This window comes from Mus musculus, chromosome 3 (genome assembly GCF_000001635.26).
Source record: "Mus musculus strain C57BL/6J chromosome 3, GRCm38.p6 C57BL/6J".
NCBI classification, from domain to species: Eukaryota; Metazoa; Chordata; class Mammalia; order Rodentia; family Muridae; genus Mus; species Mus musculus.
Genome location: NC_000069.6, coordinates 129,895,828 through 129,920,751, shown reverse-complemented (window position 1 = coordinate 129,920,751; position 24,924 = coordinate 129,895,828). Strand labels below are relative to the sequence as shown.

Below are 24,924 nucleotides of genomic sequence, written 5' to 3'. Positions count from 1 at the left end.
CATAAACATAAAATAAATAAATAAATCTTAAAAAAAAAAAGAAGAAGAAGGAAGAAAGCAGAGTAGAACACAGCAGTAGATCTATCCAGCCTTGAGCTTTTCTTTGTTGGAGACTACTGCTGATTCAATCTTATTACTCATTTTAGACTGGTTTATTTATACCTCCTTCAATATTGGTAGGTCATACATGTCTTGAAATTTATCAGTTTCTTCTAAATTTTCCAATTTGTTAAAGATATTCTGAAAGTATTCCTCACTGCGTCTCCAGATGTCATTTCTATGGTAATACAGCTCATTTTTGCATTTTATTGTTCTCTTGATTAATTTGGCCGAAGGCTCGTCAGCCTTGTTCTCCCTTGTGAGGACCAACTTGTCTCACCAACCCATTGTTGCTCTGGCCTGGCTCATGAATCCCACCTTAGTCCTTGTTGCTTCACATCTACTAACTTTGGGTTTATCTTGTCTCTGTTCTTCTAAGCCCCAATGGATAAATTACAATGACATGTGTGACCTGCCAATATTGAAACAAGAAGATACCAAGAGCCTAGAAAGCGGGTCTGTAATGAGCAATAAGATTGGGTTGCTTCTTTGAGACCTAACTTTTTAATGTGGTGCTCAGTTATGACCGACCCTGCAGCGCTCTATCCACGGTTCTGGGAAGCAGTGGTTTCATTTCAGCTGGCTGAGGGCCTCTCCATTTCCTCCCCGATTCTGTCCAAGGACCACTTACTATTCAAGCGTCTCTGGTCCAGTCTCCAGGGTGTATAGTGTGTGCTTTGCTTCTTACTCCTGGTTTCTAGTGTAATTCTACTGTAATCATTATGATCGGGTAAGCTGCAAGGAATTCTTTCTTTTTCCTTCTTTATATTTGCTAACTCTTTCTCTTTAGAATAAGTGGTCTGTTTTAGAGAAAACTCCATGGCCTGGCCAAAAAAAAAAAAAAAAAATGTATACCCTATAGGTTTTGAATAAAATATTCTATGGTAGAGTTTAACTTTGAAATGTCTACTGACTTTTTGGATTAATATGGCTTTTTGATTAATATGGATTACATATAAAATTCAAAGACATTCACATACCCATAAACACCACACACACACACACACACACACACATACACACACACACACACAATGTGTGTGTGTATGCATGGTGAGGTTGTAAAAATATGTTTTATACAATTTTTTGAGGCAGGTTCTCATTTTGTAGCCAGGACTGGAGTTATGAGCTATGTGACCTGGCCTGGCCTTGAAGTCATGGTGACCCTCCCATTACTGTATCTGGACTGATCTGCCCCTTGTTGCCCAATGGTGTTTATGAACCTGGGTGCATCAATGTTCCATATATATATATATGTATATATATATATATATATATATACATATACATACACACATGCACATATATGTGTGTGTATATATAGATATTTGTAATTATTATATCTAAATAGATTGTCTCCCTTATTACTATATAATGATTTCCTCTGTTCTTCCTAATTTTGGTTTGAAACATGCTTTGTCCTATCTCACAACTGCTCTGTCAGATCCTATAGCTCATGTCCTATCCCATACTGCTGTCAGATCCTATAGCTCAGGGGCTGCTCTTTTGTGTCCGTTCATTTTTCTCCCCATGTACATCGTTGCCATTGAGGTTTCTTGGAAACAGGTATTGCTTTTAACCCATTCAGCCCATCTCCATCCTGAGACCACACACATGCCCATATGTGATGTTTTTAAAGCCACCATAAAGTCACAATACGAAAGGATACAGGAACATCTGACCCCCAAAAGTTGAATTTTAAACCCACTCTCTGGTTACTTACCACTACAAATTGACTTTGGACGAGACTGGTGATCAACTAAATCCTGGTGGACTAAGGAACAGCGGGGGCAGGCCCAGACCAGAGCTCAGCCAACCAAGCTCAGGGACTCAGATTTCATGGCCTGGACTTACCTAGAGAAAAACCGCGTGGTAAATGCCTACGGTCTCTCTTACCTTTTCTCAGAAGAGCCAAGTGGAGAGCATATGACTGAGTTGGAAAACACCAAGTCCTTGGTTCACAGACTATTCACTATCCTGCATTTAGAGGAGATCCAGAAGAGACGAGAGCGCCATCTGATGGCGAAGATCGACCACCTGCAGGAACAGCTGCGGCCCTTGGAGCAGGTGGGAAGGCTTCCTAGCCTGTCTGTGTGCAATTGACGCAAGCCTTTTGTTAAGGAGTGAGTGCCTGTCACGGGAGCGTTGGGGTATTTTGTGTATGCTTATTTTCTCCTTCAGTCTGAAAATGGGCTGTGAGCTGCGACCTGTGAGACGAGTACTATCTTCCTGGTTTTGAGATGAGGGCACAAGGCAACCGAGGTGTACAGCTAGTGTGTGGCAGGTGATCTGACCCAGAGCTGGGATCTTCTGCCTCCTCAGCATCACCAGAAGTCTCTGGACAGCAGACTGTTAAATGGGATATTGTAGAGTGCTACATCTCAGGTTTTATTTCTGCCTAAGAGAACTGTGGGTGGCAAGTTAGTAATGGCTCAAAACCTATGGGTCTTTTCTCCAAACTATGGGGGAAAACACAAACAAAAACCCTGATTGTTATCTATCTATCTATTGATTGATTAATTGATTGATTGATTGATGAATGGGGTGTGGTCATCTGTTTTAAGGGAAAACTTGAATTCTTTAAGCTGTAATTCCACTTATAATATTTAAAAAATGGTTAGAGGTAAAGGAAAGGGGAAATGGGGTGGGGGGAGTTTATGGAGGGGGAATTGGGAAGGGGGACAACATTTGAAATGTAAATAAAATAATTTAAAAAATGGGTCTTCGTGTATGACTTGAAACTCTAGAAATGCAGTAATTATCTCCAAAGGCACTGGGAGAACGGTAGAGATGCACTTTTTTGGTTTTGTTTTTTCTGGATTATTTACCCACGTTTTGCTTTTTAAGAAATGATATTCTGGGTACGGTGGTGCCTGCCTTCACCCAGCACTTGTGGGGCAGAGGCAGGCAGATCTCTATGAATTCAAACCCAGCCTGATCTGCACAGCAAGTCTGGGGAAGACAGCTCCATCTACGAGATGACCCTGCTTCATTTCACAGGACAGAGTGCATCTCTGCACAGAGTGCCTGAGAGATGAGTCACAGAGTGGCCTTGGAGGGACAAAGAAAGAGGCCCAGGATTTCACATGGGTTTCAAAACCAGCTTATAGGCTTCTAATTGTAAACCTCTTATAGTGTTCATGGGTTTTGGTTTTGGTTTTTGAGACAGGGTCTCTCTGTGATCCTGGCTGTCCTGTAACTGTTTACCAGGCTGCCCTCAGACTCAGAGATCCTCTTGCCTCTGACTTCTGAGTGCTGGGATTAAAGGCATGTGACACTACGCCTGGCTAGTTTGTTTTCGACGAGCAGATATTACCTTTATAACTTAAAAATGTTAATGTACTGATTTGGAAATAAGCCATTGTTATATATTTCATAAATGTCATTTTTCTACCTACATGACCTCTTCAAAGCAATGCAAAGTGTTCACTGGTTCAACTGCTTCTTCTTGGTTTTGTTTCTCCCTTAAGTTGGCAAACTCATAAACCGAATGGTTTTCCCTTCCTCCAGGTCAAAGCTGCAATAGAAGCCCGGTCGGAAGCCAACACCAGTGGTCTCCTGTGGGCCGGCTTAGCTCTGCTCTCCGTGCAGGGCGGGGCGCTGGCCTGGCTTACTTGGTGGGTGTACTCCTGGGATATCATGGAGCCAGTTACCTTCTTCCTGTCGTTTGCGAATTCCATCGTCTTTTTTGCATACTTCATCATAACCCGGCAGGTGGGTAGTTAGGAAAATGGTAAGTCAGAATGGCTTTCTAAAACAGTTGTTCTCAACCTGTGGGTCATGACCCCACAAGACCCTTTCACAGGGGTCACCAAAGATCACTGGAAATATCGGAGATTTACATTATGACTCATAACTAGCAAAATTACAGTTATGAAGTAGCAGTGAAAGGAACTTTACGGTTGGGGGTCAGCATTACACAAGGAAGTGTATTGAAGGGTTGCAGCATTAGGAAGGTTGGGAACCTACTGGTCTAAAGCTTCGTCATCCAGGCAGGCAGTGTCTTGGTTAGAGCTCCTATTTCTGTGATGAAACACCATGACCAAGAGCACCTTGGGGAGGGAAGGGTTTACCTGGCTTATATACCCTAAGCCAGTCCTCTGAGGGAAACCAAGGCAGGAACTCAAACTGGGTAGGGACCTGGAGACAGAGGCTGGGCAGAAGCCAAGCGGGAATGCTGGTTACTGGGTTGCTCAAGTGCTTTCTTACAGCACCCAGGACCACCAGCCCAGGGGTGGTATTGCTGGTGCCGCCCTCAATTGAGCCTAGCCCTCCTGTATCGCTAGTTAAGAAACTGCCCTACAGGCTTGCTGATAGCCTGATCTAGTTCTCAATTGAGGCGCCTTTCTCTTCAGAGGACTGTAGTTTGTGTCAAGCTGACATAAAACTAGCTTGCCCAAGCAGCAAGCAACAAACCCTTTTATTTCCTGAGTCTTTTAAAGTTGTTCACAAGGTTGACTGGAGTCTTTACAGCATCAAAAAAAATTAATTCTTACAGATGAAGGAATATAAACACATGAACTCCTCCGTTGGGATAAATGAGTCATGTTCCCTACACATTAGTCAACGACATCGAACTTGGGCTACAAAAATTAGTTATTCTCAGTAACTAGTTTTGTGCCAAGGTTGCCAAAGCATCCCACTTTCGCCAGAATGTACATTTTCTTGTCCCAGTTTGTCTGCCTGTAAGAGGTGCTCTCAACTCCCATCATGCCCTGCTCTGACGGCCACTGTAGATACCTATGGCCCTTCCTCTCCCCACTTTGCCACGATGTGGCTGAATTAGTATCTTCATTTAAACGATGATGCTCCGCCGTCTCCTCTCTCCTTCAGAACTACACATACTCATCCCTCCGGAGCAGGCAGTTTCTTCAGTTCTTCCACAAGAAATCGCAGCGGCGGTGTTTTGATGTGGAACAATACAACAAGCTAAAGGAAGACCTTGCTGAGGTACCTTACTGAGAGCACATATCTGAGCTGGTTCTGTTTGGGAGACAGGGAAACGCGTACAAGGCTGAGATTTTTTTTTCATGGATTGTTTAGCCAATCTTTGGGATTGATTTTTGTTTTTTTTTTTTAAGAATATGAATTGGGGAAAAATGGCGAAAGGGAATTAATTCCCTGGTACTTTATGAAGCCATAAACTCATCTCTTAAAAAGGGATCCATAAAGCTGGGTATAGTGGCTTAGACCTTTGATGCATCCCAGCACCAGGGAGTTCTTGGTGAGTTCAAGGCTAACCTGTCTACATATTTAGTGTCAGGACAGCCAGAGATTTACAATGAGGCCTGTCTCAAAAGAAACAACTGAACAAACAAAACATCAAAAGATTCCAACAGGCATTGACCTCAGTGACTTCAATGTCTTCTTGCCCCAAGGAGATGCTGAACATGTACGATTCCCCTCAAACATCAATGCTGATGTCTCTTATTTTCTCTGACCTTGAGCTTTCCCCCCTCACAACAGGCTACAGAATCCCTGGAAAGCGTGCGCCGCTCCCTCCGCTTGCGAATCCAAGGAGAGGAAGCCAGCGAGAAGAACTAGACACACACTTTAAACTCAGCAGGCGATGTGCTGGTCTGATAGCTTACCAACTGGATGTTTTTAAGGTCTTGTTCATTTCCGCTTGACGTTTTCATACAGTTTGGTTAATAAATTTGTGTGAAACAGCAAAGTATTCATTGACAACCGCACTCCAGCTGGTTTGACAATCCGTGTGTCCTGATGTGTCAAATGGCCTGTGCACCCCAGCAGGGCTGCAGCTACCCAAGCTCCTCCCCAGCTGGCTACACATGGGGGGAAAATGATGGGCGTTAAAATGGCCAGCATTGGCATGCGTCCCCTTGGAGTACAAACTTGAGCCACAGCGTGAGACCCAGTCTCAAGAAATAAAGTTCACGTTAATAACAAGAACCAAAGTCTCACGCTGTGGCTCAAACTTGTACGCCAAGCAATCCTCCTGCCTCAGTACAGGTGTAAGTCCTAACGCCCGGTTTCTTTTTGTTTTTTACTGTGCAATAGTTGTATGGCCATAACACTGTATCGACGGTACAAATGCCCCACTAGCCATACTGGTTCCTCCTCAACTGCTGGCGAAGCAAGGCACCTAAGGCATTGCTTTTATACCAGCAAATTACGTATTCCTGTTCTCAAAGCCCCACTAGAACCCTTAACCAGCAGGTTAGTGACGAAATATTAGGATTCAAAAATGTGTATGTTAACAAGAACCTTAAAGGAAAACTAATTATACTGTTAATTCAATCGTCTGCTAAAAATGTCACGATCTTCAGTTTTAGGTTACTGTAGCATCCCATTTTGGTAGATGTTTTGCCTACAGTGGTCAGGACTCACTGCTTGCTGGCCTACAGTGTCATGTAGTACACATGACATGGCTAGGTGTCATGTCACATGTCTTTTTCAGGTAGCTATCACTGTGTATGTGCCTATAGGGGTTGTATGTACCTAGAGTGGCTAATTATTACTATACATGTGCCTGTATGTGGTTACATGTCACTATATACTATATTTCATCCTCAGAGTGCCATAAAATAATTCTGAAAGGTTTATTGTTTCCAAAATGGGAATTAAAGCCACATATAAAGTTTACCTTGATTAGAGGTAAACAAGATAGTAAATGAATACATGACCAAGTCAAATAGGCCCACTATAAATCACATAAACATAGGAATTAGAAAGTGTCAATGAGTTCTTAGACATTTTATTACGCGAAAACAATCTCAGTCTAGAGTTTCAAAAGTCTTTACAAACATTATACAGTAAACTCATATAAACAGTGTCACAAAAGGGGAGGCAAAGTAGTTGGTATTTAGAGTAATCTTACAGTTTACTAAAAATGTAATAAATGTAGTAGACATTGATGCATAGTAATTTCCTGAGGATTATTTTTAGCCCTTCCACCACGTCCAACATGATTGAAAAGTAACAAATATAAAACATTACTTTTCTATGGCATCTACAAAATTGAAGCAGTTTACATTGATGGGTGAAAGTCTTCCACCAGCTGGCCTTTGTATAAAAAGGGAAATGTGTGTGAAATATATGTAGCAAGACAGATGGCCCTACTTGCTAGGTTTGGGACAGAAATGCAGCTTTTTGGTCAGCATTGAGGCGAAGCAGGGCACCTGCTTCTTGCCGATTGCATCCGGGTCTTTGCAGAAGTCCACGCGGCGCTGAGAGACCTTTCTGTTCACCAGCGTGAGCAGCTCCGTGAACTCCAGGGAACTGCCGTACCTCGCCAGCATCTCACACAAATCCTGAATGTACCAGGAGCCATTCACAGTTTCTCGGTGAGAGTAATACCCTAGAACGAGAGAGGGGGTGCCTCATGGTCACGGAGAGACACTTAGGATGAAGTCAGTTACAGAAATGACAGCTCCCAAAAGTCCCTGAAAGACTAAAGCATGCTGCTCATGGTGTGGTTATGATTCTTCTACATCGCTTAAGCTAATATAGGAAAACATATTAATTCTATGGTTTTACATAAAGGATTAATGAAATTTGACAGAAGCCATCTAGGAAAGGCTATGGCAAGTGAGTGAGTCTCCTGGAGATGGCCCACTGTTATTTACATGGCTGTGATGGGCGCCCTCTGGAGAGGCACAGCCCCAGAAACTTCTCCCCAGGATCGCCTCTCTCCATGCTGATATGCCTTTCCAGACACTATCACTTAGCCCAATGATTCCTGGGCATCAGCCCACCCTACTGGGCAAATTTCTTGCAGATCAACATGAAGATGAACTTTCATGAAGTAATGCTGTTAAAATGAATTAATGACTTTATAGCATTCCTGATTTGGTTCAAATAATTTTAGGAAAAAAGTTGGGAGAGAGAGCCACCCTCCCAACCCCCACTCCCACCCTAATAGGCTGCTATCAGCATGACCCTAACTGCCAATGCCATACCCTTTTTTGCTGCCTGCCTCAGTTTACCCTGTGAAGCCAAAGAAGGCTTTTGACAGAAATTTTCTCTACTTTCTGAAAAAGCAAACTAGAACAAAATAATACCCAATGAATTTGAGATCAGAGATTAAACAACAACTATTTAGATTGAAAGCAAAGAATCTAGCAAACTATTTTTCAGCAAGGCTTTCCACAAATATATCAAAGGGGTGCTGCCACGCTATCACCAAATGACAGCAAGCTGCTAACAGCCAACACAACTACACAGCTGCTGTTGTTATTCTGTAAGTTATTTTACATGTCATTCATCAATCAGAAAGGACCCCTTCACTGTGATTAGGCCTGTGGCTTTTTAACAGAACACAGTGATTCAATTGTGGAAAACCACTCCAATTCAAAGGTGACAGGCTTAAGCCAAAAGTACAGGTCACCGGCTCCCATCAGCCTCTGCTCGCTCACCTTCTGCGACAGAGTAGCACATGAGGAAGTCTGCCCCTGCCGGCAGCGTGTACACGGACGCAGCATCCACCTGGGTCACGTTGTCCAGCTTGTCTGTCTGGTGATCCACCATGTCCAGGGGAACCACGGGTACGTCATGCTGGCTACCCCGACAGGCCTACAGAAGAGAGGGGAGAGGGCACGTTCTCTGCCTGCCACCTTGTTACCGATGCTTGATGTGCGGTGAGAGTATGTAATTCAGCATACCTCCCGTGAGAACGGAAGCCGGGTGAGCAACTCAAAAACGAGGCAATCAGGCTCTGAGAGATGCAAGCTAACAAAGCTGATTTCTCAATGATGTTTCCTTTTAGACAATGTTTATAAAACCTGGTCTAACCCACCCTGCAAATAAATATGCTGAATGGTATAAAGAACTATCTCCCTTCCTTACCTGAATGTTTTATTCAATCAGGTAATTACTCCAATTGACCACTGAGGTCACAATCTGTCAACATTTGAAACAGCATTGACTCAAGAGGTCAGCTATGCTCTTGCCTTTGCCTTCTCTTCCCACTGTATTTTTAAAATTATGTTTTAAAAAGTATGTATCTACGTGTATATCTGTGGCTGTGCACATGTGAGTGCAGGTGCCCCCGGGGGTCAGAAGACGGTGTTGGGTGCCTTGGAGGAGGGATAGGAATGCAGCTCCCCTGCAAGAGCAGCAATATGTGCCTTCGTCACTGAGCCACCCCTCCAGCTGCAAGCGCCCACCTGCCCGTGTGCGCCCTTGCCCTCTCCCTCTCTCGATCTCTCTCCAGACGACCATGTTCCCACTTCAAGGTGAGTTCTAAATTTATCTCTATTCATTTCGATTGAGAAGCTAGTATTGAAGTTTTTTGCTTGGCTTGAGGGCCTCGTGGTTGCTCGTCCAGTGCTCGTCTACTGAGCTACACTCTGCTCCTCGGGGTTACAGGCTAAACCGGGCTCCTGCCTCAACTTCACATGCTGAAGCCTCTAATACCAGATCTGTCATGCTCCATGCTCCAAACACTGGTTTGTTTGTTTTTTTTTTTTTTCTTTCTAAAACTGTCTGGCAGCTTGGAGAAGTGTAAGGAGATGAAGCAGGAGAAGATAAGACTGCTTCCTCCCCCATCACCTCCCCTGGCTTCCATGCTCCCACAGATCCGAGCCCAGTGTAGCTAGGCTGCCTTCTAGGGTCCTGTGCAATCCACGTCCAGTGGCTCCTCCTCCAAACCCAGCCCAGCCACACAGAGGTGACTATCTGTCATACCAAATGTTAATCACTTTGATTGGTTGGTTTTTCAAGAAAAGGTGGCACTGGCTGGCCTAGAACACACTCTATAGACCAGGCTGCTTGCTGGGGGGCCTCGAACCCATAAGCTTGGGGATTAAAGGTGTGCTCCTGCCCAGTTCAAAACACTCTTATAATAAAGAAACGCCAACAACTCAAAGTACAACTCTAGTTGACCAGGATTCAAAAAGGGCCTTTCTAATTATTAGAGGAAATTATTTTAGGAATTGACTTTTTAACCTTTTTAACCAACACACAGAGTTTTATAGCTGAGATCAGTCTTACCTGGATGATAAATATCTTGGGTTTTCCAACCAGGCTCTGACACTTGTCTCCTTTGAACAAGCCAGTCAACGTCTGAATTTCAATTTTGGCGTCGTATGCGTAAACGTGGTTGCCTTCCCCATGGCTCAGGAAGACACAGATGAAGCAATCGGCATCTATGTGGCTTGAAGTCGACACTACAGATGCCCCCAGGAACACACGCAGAGGTGAAAAGGAGAGTTTGTTATCCACACGTGGAATCACAAGTTACAGGCACGAGAACAAAAATACACTTACATAACAGCAGGAGAGGGGCCTGCTTCAAAAAGTCAAACTTCCTGCAATAACACACACCTTTTTCTTCCTTAATATTGGGTCTCAGTTGGCCAGGCTACAGTGTTTCTTGGCCCTAAACTCTTTCTGATGTTGGTTGTTTGAGACAGGGACTGACACTGTGGCCTGTAATCTTTCACCCCCAGCCTCCCGGTGCTGTGTTACAGGTAATGACCTACCATGGCTGGCTTAAAAAACAATTATTAAAATTTAAAGCAATTTCTCAAGAACAGAAAAATGGAGAAAAAAAGGCTGGGGAACTCCTTTAAGATCCAAGTTACTTAAAGATACAACAACAAAACCATCCTAGATCAACATAACATCCCCAAGACCATGGATACAGAAATTCTCTGTAAAATGCTTGCAAGCAGAATTCAACAATACACTAAAAAACCATGACCAAGTTAATTTAATTGCAGGATTATAATGATGGCCCATCATATACAAACCAGTGACTATAATACAGGATATAAATAGACTCAAAAACGGAAATACATTATCATCGTGAGAGATGCAGAAAAAGATGTTGACAAAGTTCACTATCTCCTGATGGAAGCCCTGAAGAAAGCAGGACCAAAAGGAACACAGTTCAACACCACACAGGCTGCATATGAGCGGCCTACAGCAGCTCCACACCAGCAGGAAAAGCGAACCATTTCCTCGAAGGACAAAAGCCCCTCCACACTTACTTAACACGCTGCTGTGTTAGCTAGCACAGTATGGCAAGAGGAAGAAATGAAAGAGACACATACGGGAAAGGCAGAAGTAAATTATCCCTGTTTGTAGACGATGCAATTTGCTAATTAAAAGACACTAACCAGCAGGAGAGATGGCTCAGCAGGTGAGAGCGCAGGCTGCCCTCTGTTCGGTTCCCAGCACCCACGAGGCGGCTTGCAAGCATCTGTTACTTTAGACTTCAATGCTCTCGTTTGCCCTCTGAAGGCAGCAGGCAGTTTACACGCACACAGACAAAACACTCAAACACATAAAGTTTTAAAAATTAAAAATAAAAAAGCACTAAATACTCCAACAGAAAAATTCAGATCTGATTAACCTTTTCAGCCAAACAGCAGGATACAAAAATCAGAGCTTTCTTGTATGTATGCTGCCCACTGGGAAAGAAAGCAGAACAGAATCCTATTTACCATAGCACTGAAAAAGAAACAAACAGAAATAAACTAGAGGTGAAAGGCCTCCAGCTCCTGAGGTGACAATAGTGAGAAAATGGCTACCATACAAAAGCTACCTATGGGCTCTCATGACAATTCTTCACAGAATTAGAAAACATCTTGAGTTGGATACTGAAGCAGGAGGGACCCCTAATAGCCAGGGCAGTCCTGAGCAAATAGAACAACGCTGGGGTTATCGCCATACTGATATCCAGTGTGGTGCCAGCAAAGACACACCGACCAATGGGATCGAGGACCCAGAAGTAAACCCACACAGCACAGAGACACATCGACCAATGGGACCAAGGGCCCAGACATAAACCTACACAGCGCCAGACGACTAATTTTTGGTAAAGGTATCAAAGCATACATGAGAGAAAAGACAAAAGACAATCTCTTTAACAAACTGTGCAGGGAAACTGGACGTCCACTGGAGAAGTGACTTTAAGACCTGAAATGACTATAAACACTTCAAGATCCAGGCATAAGCAGGATGCTGAGACGGCTGGCAGGTAAAGGTGCTTGTGGCTCAGGCTGAGGGAGTCCCAGAATCCACATGGTAGAAGACTCCCTCCCAAAGCTGGCCCACAATATCCACATGGGTGCTGTGGCATGCATGTAGGCTCACACCCCTGCAGACACAAAATAGTACATGAGTAAGAAAAAGAGTAAGTTACAGACAAAGCCTTTCTAAAAAGGACTCCAACAGCTCAGGAAGCACTTCCAGGAAGCACTTCCAGGAACTGCCAAATGGGGCCACATGAAAAATTAAATGAACTTCACAGCAAAAGAAACAATTCCCAGAGTGAAAATATAGCCTACAGAATGAAAGGAAATCTTCTTTTGGCCGTACATATGAAGAAATTAGGTTAGTATCTAGACTATATAAAGAATGATGGGGGAGGGGAAAACCTACTAGAAGGCCAAATAATCCAATCAGAAAATGATGAATGAAACACAGGTATGCTTCTCCAAATACGAAGTACCAAGCCAGGTGGTAGTGGCACATGCCTTTAATCCTAGCAATTCAGAGGCAGAGGCAAGTGGATGTCTGAGAGTTCAAGGCCAGCCTGGTCTACACAAAGAGTTCCAGGACAGCCAGGGCTATACAGAGAAACCCTGTCTTGAAAAAAAAGAAAAGAGAAAAATGTGAAATACCAAGTGTCAGTAGCGAGGTGACAGAATGTTCATCAATCTCAGCCATCAGAGACACAAATCAGAAAACCTTGGGATCATTTCCTCTCGGTCAGAATGGTTCTCATTAAAAAAAAAAAAAAAAAAGACAGCAACAAGAACCAGTGCTGGGGAGGGTGGGAAGTGGGCAGATGAGGGGGGAATTGGCCTAGGGAAGAGGGAAGGAGGCTGGGGAGGAGGGAAAGGGGATGCAGAGGAAGGAAGGGGTTTGGGGAAGAGGGAAGCAGGCTAGGGAGGAGGGAAAGTAGGCAAGGGAGGAGGGAAGGGGGCTGGGGAGGAAGAAAGGGGGCTGGGGAGGAGGGAAGGAGGCTGGGGAGGAGGGAAGGGGACTGGGGAGGAGGGAAGGGGACTGGGGAGGAGGGAAGGGGGCTGGGGAGGAGGGAAGGAGGCTGCAGAGGAGGGAAGGAGGCTGGGGAGGAAGAAAGGGGGCTGGGGAGGAGGGAAGGGGACTGGGGAGGAGGGAAGGGGGCTGGGGAGGAGGGAGCCCTTTTACAGTGCTGGATAGAGTGTAAGCAACCATAGGCACCATGGAAATCAATCCCAAGCTTCCTCAGAAAACAAAGCCCAGCTCCCAGCTGCACCACCCCTGGGAACACACCCAAGGGGATCTAGGACAGCTCATGGAGACACCCGCTCACCCATGCTTACAGCAGCACGACTCACAACAGACAAACCATAGAATCAGCTTAGCTGTCCTTCAACTCATAACAAGTAGAGAAACGTGGTGCATCCACACAGTGGAGATTTACTCAGCCATAAAGAACTAAATATGTCATCCGCAAAAAAATGCATGGAACTGGAGATCATCGCCCTAAGCAAAACAGGGCAGGCCCAGAAAGAGAAGACTCACATTCTCTCCCTGAAAGTGCAGCCTTTAGCTTCACGCAACTCTCTCACCTGTCATCCTCACACAACATGAACATAGAAGGCAGACTCTCTGGGAAGAGGAGGGAGACCAGCTGGAGTGGAGATGAGGGAACAGATGATAAAGAGTAAATATGGTCAAAAATGCACAATGCACTTGGAACATGAATGTCACTATGAAACCTGCTTTATACAGTGACTATTTGGTATTTTCAGAATTATTTTTTAAAGATCCATGTGACTTTGGTAATACATTAAAATATTCTTTGAATAAGCAGACTTCCCTACAGTAGACCAAAAACCTATAAGCAACCATGCAACAGCTGCCTCTGTGGCTGCACCCTGTGTCATACCAGACTCTCAAGAGCTTCCGGGAGAGCCGAGACCCCATGTCCTCCAAAGCTAATGAGAAAAGCAGGAAACCTAGTAAACAGCCAGTTTCAATTATAACTATTTTCAATTTAATTAAAGGAAAGCACAAAATGATAGTGCAAAGAGCAATAACAAGCCGTTATTGCTGAAGGCTCAAAGCATGCAGGGAGGACTGACTCTAAATTGCATTATCATAAGAAAACCTACTGCTTGATGCTGCAACAGATCACAGACCCAGGTAATCAGATCTACAGACAGATAGCATCAAATACCCATCCCACCAGAGACCTTAAAGAGCAAGGCTACCTACCCTCGTGAATTTTGAGCAGGAGTTCTTCTGCTCTGAGGTCGTTAAAGCATTTCACTTCAAATCCTAGATCTGAAAACCTGGTGACACAATGAACTCAGAATTAGCTTGTGAGTATTTCCGGGCTATCCGAGACCCTTACCTCCTTGAGGAATTCCATGCCTATTTTTAAGACATACAAAAAAAACCGACCATGGCAATTCCCTTGATCATCTGCCCTGTGAAAGGGCTTAGCAGTGACAAGAGCCAATTCAATGATGACTCTTACCATCTACTGCAGACCTTAGTGACAAGGAAAACCCAGAGGTTTGTTTGTGTTAGCCTCATGCATGCTAAGCACATGCTGGGTCCCAGGGAGGCTCTCAATCCACCATCAATGCTAAATTACGATTAGCTAGCACTTAGGTGTATCATGATGCCAGAGTTACCTGCGAGTCAGGTTGTCTCTGTCTGCGTTGGTGCCCCGCCTCTCTGGGAGGGTCAGGTGCCAAAAGAACCTCTCGTGATTGAAGATGAGGGCAACTCCTCTCCTCTTGTGGTCCATCTTGTACTGCTCGGCTGGATCGAACACTTCCCTACTAATGAAGAGTTAAAAAACCCAACAATCACTCCAGGCCCTTTGCCGAGGAGGTTCTCCACGGCCTAATGCAGTTCCTGGCTGTGGCGACCCCCACCCACCCGGCAAGTTATATTTGTTGCTACTTTGTAACTGTAATTTTGCTACTCTTATGAGCTGTAATGAAACTATTTGTGGTTTCCAAAGGCCTTAGGTGACCCCTGAGAAAGTTGACTCCTGTGAAAGTCTTTTGACCCCACAGGGGTCATTACCCACAGATGAGAATTACCACTCTAACCAAACCTACATCTCAGCTCCCCAAATGCTAAACATCACTGAACCTTATAAGATGTCATTATGTAAGATGGTTGTGACCAAGAACAGAAAGGCTTTTTTACAAGACAAGAACATCTTTACCTTTTGTAGAAGCCATCGGTTTCTGTCATGTTTTACTTTCACCTATTAGGAAAACAAAGTTGTTGTTTGTTAACTTCATTTTTTTTTTTTTTTGAGACAAGATTTTATTATGTAGCCCTGGATGGTCTGGAACTCTCTATGTAAACCTGGATGGCCTCTAACTCACAGAAACCGCGTGCCTTGGCCTCCTGAGGGCTGAGATTAAAGGTGTGTGCCACCACACCTTCCTCATTTATTTTACTTTCAACGAAAGTGCAGCAAAGGTGCTCCGCCCCTCAGACCCCAGACCTCTAAGACTCACGGGAAAAAGGGGGAGGTATCCTATGAGTAAATCAACTACAGCGACATTCTGCTCCTCTGGCTTTCAAAATAATAAATGATAAGCAGAAATGGAGACATTCTTATCCGAACACGTGTGCCTTGAGTTAAACAATTCTGTGGTTATAGTTTGAGGGAAACACAGTTGCTTTGGTGTACAGAGCAGGAGCGGAATCATATAGGGGAACTGAGTCCACTCTGTGGTTTACAGTGTTTCCAGCACATGAAATCTACTTAACTGGAAGAGGGCAAGGCCTGCATTGCAAGGCTCAGATTTTGGTTTTCTGAGTCACCTATTTCCAATGAAGACACTGTTAAGGGATCCCTGACTCACTACTGACACCTCACAGCCCTCTGAGCCACCCTTCATTGCATCCTTCCCTACTCTGGGGAGCGCTATCTGACAGGCCTCTCTGTGTTGATCCAGTTGCTCAATGTACACAACGCAGTGTGTTGGTCACTAGCCACCTGTGGCTACGGAGCACCTGAGATGTAACAAGTCCAACAGAGCAGCACAACTTTATTATCACCTCAGTGTCGTTCAGGGAGGCCTCACAGTCATGGGCTCAATGCATTTGTTCCTCCTGGCTCAGCATGTGGAGTAGCTCAGACAGGAAGCACTCACCACCTGGCCCAGCTCCCAATGCCAGTAAATGTAAAGAGACACATTCAGGGCTGGAGAGATGGCTCAGAGGTTAAAAGTACTGACTCCTGAGTTCAATTCCCAGCAACCACATGGTGGCTCACAACCAGCTGTAAGGGGGGATCCAATGCCACCTTCTGAAGACAGCTACAGTGCACTGACATTCATAAAATAAATAAATCTTAAAAAAGAAAAAGAAAAAAGAAAGAGGCACATTCAACAGATGGCATCTGTACTGTCATTGGTTCAATAATCTGTTCTCCTTTGGTTAGTTACCAAATTAAAGGGAGGTGAGAGTTATGGACAAAGAAGAAGGCTAACAGGATACAACTTTGGCAGGGGTCTTTGACGTGGAGTCGATTATTCCCCGCCCCCCGCCTTAAACAGACTTGTTCTAACCTCATGTCAATAGAGCAAAACCACAGCCACCCTGGCGGTGAGGCTGAGTGGGGAGGCGGCTCAGTCCCCTTTAGCCTAGAGTTCACCCAGGCAGCACCATTTCTCAGTGAAGAGTCCAGTCGGGCATTTCCTTGTCCAATAGGTGCTAAGTAGGTTTCCTCCGTCTGCCTCAGAATTGCCAGTGAGTGTTAGAAGGCTGACTCCTGGGTCATGGTGGCTACTGAGACCTACAGAGCCAGAATCCAGGAAGGGACTGCCAACCTGCCTTTGTAGCAAGGCACCTGAGAGCTGCCAAAGTGGCAAGAATGCCAGCCACAGCTTGCCAAGTCCCTTGAAAGCCTTGAAGACCAACTCTGCTCTTCCTATCCAATGAGAAGCTTCAGTGTGGGTTGTCTCACACATCTCCCTCAGCCTAGTCAGGGCCTAAGTAACTGTTCAAGATCTATTAAAAATAACATCCAGTTTCAAGGCTGTCAAATTCACGCCCTCACTAAGGGTTTGTTTAATGTAAAGCTGGGGTCTTTTAATAAAGTTTTGACATGTATTTGTGTATGTGTGGGAGCTGGCAGACACACGCCACAGCTCTGTGGAAGTCAGGTGACAACCTGCAGAAGCAGGTTCCTCTTTCCATAATACGGTCCCAGGTCCCAGGGTTGGTGGCAAGTGCCTTTACCTGCTAAGATCTCTTGCCAGCACTCAACAGTTTTAATATATACTTAATATATGTGTAGGGAAATTACAATAGATAGCCAAGATATCTGTCTTAATTGGGGATTTCATTGATGTAATGAAACACCATGACCAAAAAGGAGTTGGGGAGGAAAGGATTTATTTGGCTTATGCTTCCATGTTCATCGCGAAAGGAAGTCAGGACAGGAACTCAAACAAGGCCGAAATCTGGAGGCAGGAGCTGATGCAGAGGCCGTGGAGGCAGATGGTTTACTGGCTTGCTCAGCCTGCTTTCTTTTAGAGAGAACCCTGGACCACAAGCCCAGTGATGGCCGAACCACAGTGGGCTGGGCCCTCCCACACTGATCACTAACTAAGAGAAAGCCTTACAGGCTTGCCTACAGCCTGATCTTATTGGGCACTTTCTTAACTGAGGCTCCCTCTTCCCAGATGACTTTAGTTTGTGTCAAGTTGACATAAGACTACCCAGCACAACACGGATGCAGGCTTCTCAAGAGAGTCTTGCCTTAGCAAGGGTTCAAAAGCAACGTACCCCAGACTGGCCTCAAATTCACATTCCTTTTGCCGCAGTCTTCAGAGCCTGGCTCACAGCAAAGCAGCTTCAAAGCGTATATGGCACAGCATTTCCCCAAGAGCTGTTCTGTGTTATCTACGCTGACCTTGAACCTGAGACTTTCCGGCCTTGGCCTCTTTTGTAGCAGAGATTAAGATAGCCTATAGGAGGGTTAGAAATGTGTGGTCTCCTCTGTTCTGGTTCTCAAAACTGTACACAGCATTAATCGTCAGTCTTGGCCATGTCTCACTTCTCCTTTACTGTTCGACCCTACAGTAAGCATGGCCTCTGAGCTCCTTAGTTTAATTTGTATAAAATCACTCACCTCTTTTTCTCTTTATGGTACCCTCCAGATAAAGCTATCAGCCACTGTAATTGATTGCATGGGACGGTAGATACTTTATCTTACTACTTCCAAAGCTCAAGAACACAGAACAGGGCCAGTCCTGCCTAAGGTCGGAACCGAAAGCCCGGCACTGGTGGATTACAAAGTCTGTACTACATGTCACCAGGCATTCCACTAAAGGTCACTTTCCAAACTAGTGACCTTCATGAGAATCTACCCATATTCCCTGTCAACCATCTACTTAATAACCTGTAAGAAGTAACTCACCTCCCTAGAACATACTCTGGAAAGGGCACATACACATAGAACTGAACAGGAGAGGAAAGGAATCAAACAAAAGGGTGAGCGGCACGGTGCCCTCCCCCAACCTGGCTTCCCACCCCTCACTACTCATCCCTAAACTGGAGATGACCACTAGACCCTGTGTGTCCAATAGGACCACTCCTGGTAGGACCATGGGGACTTTTACAGTTTTCCTCTGGAATAAGGACAGAAGTTCTGAAATAAAGGCCGTCTCTGATAGACCTTAAAGATTTTTCAGGCTTGACGTCGGTTTTGATAGGCGACAGGAAGCCTGTTCTGAGGGAAGCAAGAACTAGCAGTTTATCACTGTGTGGAGAAAAGTTATTTGGGGCTAACGCGTAGACAGCAACAGGTTTGCTGGCTGCAGAAGACACTGTGGCGGAGGTGCTCGCCCAGGTCTGGCCTTGGTTAGGGGTCTTGAGCCCGGTTACCGCAGGCCTGTGCCCCAAGCCTTGGTCCGCCTCCTCTTCCCACTTTTCAGACAGACGCGAGCAACAAAAACAGGATTCAACTTGCAGAGCCAAGTTCTCCACTACACAGTGCAAGCGCCGCCCTCTAAAGTTTAAACAGCCGGGAAGCAGCGGACGTGAGGACAAAAGCGCTCGGCGGGGTTAGCCTGAGCAAAATACCGCTGCTACGTCCTTCACTGCACAGCGCCGCAAGCCCACTTCTGTCAGTCCTAGCAGTCCCCGGAGGCCACCACCCTTCTCTGCCCCGTGCCCCACGCACGCACGGGTGTCCGCACTTACCTGCCCGCGAGCTCCCACCGGTGTCCTAGCCCTGAGGCCTCCGCTCGTCCACCCGTTTCCTGCCAGCCCCGCCCCGCCTCCTGCCCCGCCCCAGGATCCGCCTCTGCCTCCCCAAGCAACTGGGCCCTTTGTCACCCAGGCAACGCCAGGACGCCACTGCGTCTTCCTCCTGCACAGAGCCTGGCTGTGTGTAAGCATATGTGTATGTGTAAGTGTTGGGGAAGAGGGCACTGCCCGGGGAGCAAGTAGGGCAACTTCACGTCCAGGGTGGTGAACTCAGTGTTGCCGTCCCCGCCCGACAATCGCTCTTCGCCACTTCATCTAGTGCTCAGTTTAGTGTAGAGAGCTTACTCTACAGTCAGAGGGCTTTTTTCCTCATGTTTTTGTTGTTGTTGTTGCTGCTGCTGTTTGGACAGGGCTTTAGACAAAACAAAACGGAGGCAACTCCTGGACTTTCTTCCCACCCCCCAACCCCCTCTCCTCCCTCCTTCCTTCCCTGAGTCTCCTGTAGCTGAGGTCCTGACCTTGATCCTTCAGCCCCCACACTCAGTGCTGTGATAACTGTCTTTGTGCCACTGCACCCAGGACTCTCGCATGCTAGCCTAGCACTCTACCAATTCCTGGATGTTTAAGTCTGGCTTATAAAAGTAGGGGTAGTTTGGCAGTGCATGCATAAATTCTAAGAACGACAGTCTATCTGTAGGTGATGGTGACCATGGCCTTTCCTGTCATATTGTGCCTACTGTGTGCCACCTTGTCATTTAAAAGCAAGCAACTATAGATGATAAAAATTATGTTAAGGTGTTACCAGCTGACTGAGGAGTCTTTTATTACACTACTTAATCATGCGTATATGTGTAGGAAGTGTGTGTGTGTGCATGTGTGTAGGAAGTGTGTGTGTGTGCATGTGTGTACATAAGGGAGGTTCTTTAACAGGGCAGGGCGGGCTCACACATGCGTAGTCTCATGCCTGCTGCAGCAGGCTTTGGGCATCTGCAGGTATCTTTGCACAGCCTTTGGCCTTCACTAGTCTCAATGTCACCATTTCTATTAAAATAAGACAGTGGAAGTCTTGCTGTGTCTTGCTTACTGAATAAACCTTTTTCCTTGCCCCGAAAACATGTCCGAAATTAATTGGGCCCCTCTTGATGGCAAGTAAAGAGGGTTAGGCTTAGTAATATTCAATTGTCTTAATAATGATTTTCTCTGTCATTACGACATGGCATTTCAAGCTTTCCCTCCAGTGGTGGTGACCAGTTAAACCTGCACTCAGAACCGTGCCTTTCATGGGGGAAGCTCAGGGAAAATGGCTGGGAGTTGCTCTCCGTTCTCTTGTTTGGGGAAACAGTGTGGTCTATTTTTATTTTTATTTTTTTACTTATTTAGGTCTCATCATCCCCAGCCCAGCTGCCTAGACCTAGCAGAGAGTGAACTTCAGGGTGTCGACCACCGTCCTGGTTTGAATGGCTTGTCTGACTCCCAAGACTGCCTATGCTTTGGATATGACTTTCATTATTTATCTGAGTCCTGACAATGCATCTCTATCTCACTATATAGGAGCAGGATCCTCGACTGGCTGGCCTTCCACAAATTTGAAAGGAGCAGATAAAAGGGACTGCTTTTCATGCTTTAGTACCTTCTTATCTCAAAACATTGTTATTACTTCTTTCCCCTTTTGATACATGATCTTCCTATATAACTCACACTGGCCTTGAACTTGTGATTATCCTGCCTCACCTTCCAAGTACAAGGATTAAAGATAGGCACAATCACACCTTCCTTATTGTTTCACTTACACACACACACACCCCACACACACACACCTGCACGGTTATTTATGCACATGTTTCCATGTGCCCATAGAGTCCTGAGAAGAAGGACCTTAGAGCAGGAGTTAGAGGTGGCTGTGAGCTGCCCAATTAAACCCACTACAGGGCAGCAAGTATATCTTCTGAGCCATCTCTCCAGACTCCATTAATTTTATAGTCTATGTAATTAAAGGGATTTCATTATTTTGTGCTGTTTTATTTTAATTATTTATTTTGAGGTAGGTCTCCCTTTGTAGCCCAGTCCAGCCTCTAACCCATTATCCTGCCTCAGCCTCCAGAGTGCTGGAGGTATAGCGTGCACATCTAACTGTAATTATGGATTTTGAGGTAACATTTCATCTAACTTGACATTCAATAAATTTTTCATTGGTGGTTTGCAGCCTATTCCTATAACAAATGCCTTAGACAAAGCAACTGAAAAAGAAAAATGTTTACAAAATAAAGCTTAGCTTCAGGGGCTTGGTCTCTGTGGTGGTTTGAATAGACTTGGCTCCCAGGGACTCTATGTGTTTGAATGCCTTAGCCCATAAAAGCAGCACCATTGGGAGGCGTGGCTTTGTGGAAGTGGGTGTGGCTTTGTTGGAGAAAGAGTTGCTAACTGTGGGGAGGAGCTTTGAGGTCTCCTGTGCTCAAGCTATAACCAGCTTGACACACAGCCTCCTTTGCTCCCTGCAGATCTACATATAGAACTTTCCTCCCTCCTCCAGCACCATGTCTGCCTGCACGCCGCCATGCTTCCTGCCTTGGCGATAAAGGACTAAACCTTTGAAACTGTAAGGCAGCCCCAGCTAAATGTTTTTCTTTATAACAGTTGCTCTGATAGCTGGGTGTGGTAGCAGATCTCTGGGAGTTCAAGGCCAGCCTAGTTTACAAAGGAAGCCCAGAATAGCCAGGGCTCTGGGACACAGAGAAACCCTGTCTTGAAACATAAACCAACAAGAAAAGAGTTGCCGAGGTCATGGTTTCTCCTCACAGCAATAAACCCAAACTAAGTCAGTCCAATTGGGTGGCCGATGGTTCTGGGGGCTGAGGCAAAGCAGCACGGCATGGTATGAGTACATGACAGAGGAAGAAGCTCACCTCATGGCAAGCAAAAGGCAGGCAGGGTGGAGAGGGGAGCCCCAGTGTCCATGAACTTCGGTAGTGGCTGGGACTGGGGGCCAAGCCTTTAATACTCAGGCCTTTGATGACATTACAGATCCAAAGCAGAAGCAGGCCTGGGGTAAAGAGCTAAAGGCTCAGGTTCCAGATAGTGACCCACTCCATCCAGTTCTAGCCACGCCCTCTAAACGTTCCACAACCCCAAACAGCACCACTAGCTGTCGACCAAGTGCTCAAATATGAGTTTGTGTTTTCCATCCAAGCTGCAGTAACTTACTTACAAATGACAGATGCGTCACTTTAGACTTTTAAAGCAAGCACTATCAACAGTAAGTGGTTGAGGTCCACTTCCGTGAGTCTGACGCACATTCCTGCCAGACAGCCACTTGTTGGAACCTAGCAAGCTTCCTTCCCTGGAAGGAAGAAGACAAAAAAAACAAAAACAAAAACAAAAGCAAAACAAAACTAGTAAGCCATGCCAGATCCAGCAGAGACCAAAAGTTGGCTGACAGGAGGGACTGGCCCCATACCTGATTACCACTCGCTTTTATGGAATTTACTATCCCAAAGGCTTTTAGCTTGTCACCTACGCTAGGAATGAAACACAGGGAATATATTCTAAGTAATTTGAGAATCATACTTTGGTCAGTGCTAACAATTTCCAGCGCTAACTCTGCCAACCCTCTAATTTGTTTGCCTCAGAGAACTCACATAAACATGGATTCCGACCCATCTGCTTAAGGAAGTGTGTGTCACAGTTGGAAGCAGCCTGTCTCCCACCTGCTGGTACTGCTGAGGGGTGTCACTGGATCATAAACATCAAGACATCAAAGCAGTGGTCAGTTCACAGCCGAATAACTACTGGGATTTGATGGAGAAGTGTCCAAGGTGGAGCCCCTCTCCCCCCAGGGTGTGTCTTGTGCTCAGCCCCTCCCTGTCTCTCCTCTGGGAGCTATAAGCCCTCTACCTTCATCTTCTCAGCAGGCCCCGTAACAGTGGGCAGTGACCAGGGATAAAAACCACTTCCGCCTCTGGTTTTTCTCAGAACTCTGCCACAGGGAGGGAAGCCCAAGAGCCAAGGAAGTTAAATTGTCAACAGGGGTGTCAAAGACGCTACAGATGTGAAATGAAGAAATCTAGAGGCTGGAGAGATGACTCAGTGGTTAAGAGCACCAGATAATCTTCCAGAAGATCCCAGGTTCCAACACCCATATCACCACTCACCATCGGCTCTAACACCAGTTCCAGGGATACTGCCACCCTCTTCTGTCCTCTGCAGACACCAGGCATCATGCACGCGGTGTGGACATCCATGGAGACCAAACGCCCATACACATACATACATTCATACATACATACATACATACATACATACATACACACATAAATACATACATACATACATTCATACATACATACATACATAGATACATTTATTTTAAGAAAGAAGTAATCCAAAACCATTAAGAACAGCATCACTGTAGCTAGCACATGAAAGTGAGGCTGACTTTTACATCTCACACTGGGCACAAAAGGCTGAGGTGCCTATATAACAGATCAAAGGGGCAAGTTCTCCCATCATCCTCTAGTCCCTACCTGTTACAGAGAATGGCTGCCATACCCCAACCCCTAGCCTAACTTCTCCAGCCCAGGGGCTGGGCTGCCCTTCCCTGTGTAATCCAGCCAGTTTGGCTACCTGGCCCTTTCACCTACCCTTGACTCTCGTGACTCTCCCCTCCCCTGCTTCTCACTTGGCCTGGCTGGGAGTCATGTTTACTCTGGACTCTCCCAGATGTTCCGGCCTCTGGCTCCGCTCTCCCTGTTATCTACAATAACCCTCCTCCTCCCACACACCTCGGCGCCATCATGTCCCTCCTTATTTTTTTCATTCACTGATAGAGTCTCTCTGTTTTAAAACAAACATCTGGATTTATTTTATGTATTTGAGAGTCTGTGTGCCGCTTGCATTGCCTAGTGCTTCCAGAAGTCACAAGGGCTGATTACCTGGAATTGGAGTTTACACATGCATGTGGGTGCTGGAAATGACCTGGGTCCTCTGCAAGATTAGTGAGTGCTTGTAATTGCTGAGCCACCTATCCAGCCATATACATATACATATATAAATATGTATATATAAATACATATATAAAATTTCTGTAACTTTTGAACAATGTAATGCAGTATGTGTAGGAAGATTTTTTCGCCTGTTTCATTCCCCTCCAGAAAGTATCGATTAAGGGCTCCCATGCATTTTTCCTGAAGTCTAGTTTGCCCACGTAGCTGCCGGGCACACCCTTGTTCTTGTCTGATGGAGACACAAGTGTCATTAGAGTGCCTTCATCTCACCTTCAAGAGAAGAGATTCCGTTGTCAAGGCCAAGAGCACAGCCCTTCCCACAGCACGCGCTTCCTTCTGCCCAGTGCCACCTGTGATAACTGACAAAGAGCCTCTTGCCTCCATGCTCCTTTCTGACACTCCAGGCAGCTTACCCTGTATGCATTACTTCAAAGGTCAGCAGAGCTTAGTGTCTGGGATGGGGAAATCACCAGTCAGTGGCCAATGCAGGCGAGCACTCTGACCATCAAACATTTCCAAGTCCATCGTTTTAAGAGATTGCCACGGTTTTCTGGGATTTGTTTTCACACTTGTTAATTCTCAGTGTAAGTGAGAGAGCCATAAAAGACGGTTCTTTCTACTTCACCTTTCGAATCTTCTTCAATTCCACAATTAAAGACTTGAAAACACTCTC

General features: G+C 45.5%; 2 protein-coding genes and 2 long non-coding RNA genes across 12 annotated transcripts in view; 2 read left to right on the top strand and 2 right to left on the bottom strand.

The window, feature by feature from the left end:
- Mcub (mitochondrial calcium uniporter dominant negative beta subunit) overlaps nucleotides 1–5,792 on the top strand; it is a 55,252-nt gene extending 49,460 nt beyond the window's left edge. For 3 of the 5 annotated variants that reach the window (XM_006501901.4, XM_006501900.2, NM_025779.3), the window contains 4 exons: nucleotides 2,006–2,166; nucleotides 3,610–3,813; nucleotides 4,933–5,049; nucleotides 5,566–5,792. In XM_006501901.4, coding sequence (XP_006501964.1) covers nucleotides 2,006–2,166; nucleotides 3,610–3,813; nucleotides 4,933–5,049; nucleotides 5,566–5,643 — 560 coding nt within the window. In that variant the 3' untranslated portion in view covers nucleotides 5,644–5,792. The remainder of the gene's footprint in view (nucleotides 1–2,005; nucleotides 2,167–3,609; nucleotides 3,814–4,932; nucleotides 5,050–5,565) is intronic. The other 2 variants (XM_011240197.3, NM_001293644.1) reach the window with 1 other exon arrangement.
- Nucleotides 5,793–6,639: 847 nt separating this feature from the next.
- On the bottom strand, nucleotides 6,640–19,337 carry Casp6 (caspase 6). The gene is made up of 7 exons (NM_009811.4): nucleotides 19,246–19,337; nucleotides 15,245–15,286; nucleotides 14,700–14,849; nucleotides 14,275–14,351; nucleotides 10,054–10,229; nucleotides 8,478–8,634; nucleotides 6,640–7,420 (listed from the first exon to the last, which is right to left on the bottom strand). Exons 2-7 carry the CDS (start codon nucleotides 15,271–15,273, stop codon nucleotides 7,179–7,181), a joined length of 831 nt encoding a protein of 276 aa, NP_033941.3. The 5' UTR covers nucleotides 15,274–15,286; nucleotides 19,246–19,337; the 3' UTR covers nucleotides 6,640–7,178.
- On the bottom strand, nucleotides 10,404–14,267 carry Gm40150. Its single transcript, XR_867638.1, has 2 exons — nucleotides 13,626–14,267; nucleotides 10,404–12,166 (listed from the first exon to the last, which is right to left on the bottom strand). It is a non-coding gene; the product is annotated as a predicted gene, 40150 (long non-coding RNA).
- Gm46825 lies at nucleotides 19,321–24,885 on the top strand. 5 transcript variants are annotated; one of them, XR_001783989.2, is made up of 3 exons: nucleotides 19,321–19,435; nucleotides 20,632–21,847; nucleotides 22,878–24,885. It is a non-coding gene; the product is annotated as a predicted gene, 46825 (long non-coding RNA). The 5 variants fall into 5 exon arrangements; XR_001783988.2 differs by having other exon boundaries at nucleotides 19,321–19,447; XR_001783986.2 differs by having other exon boundaries at nucleotides 19,321–19,453.
- Nucleotides 24,886–24,924: the final 39 nt, after the last annotated feature.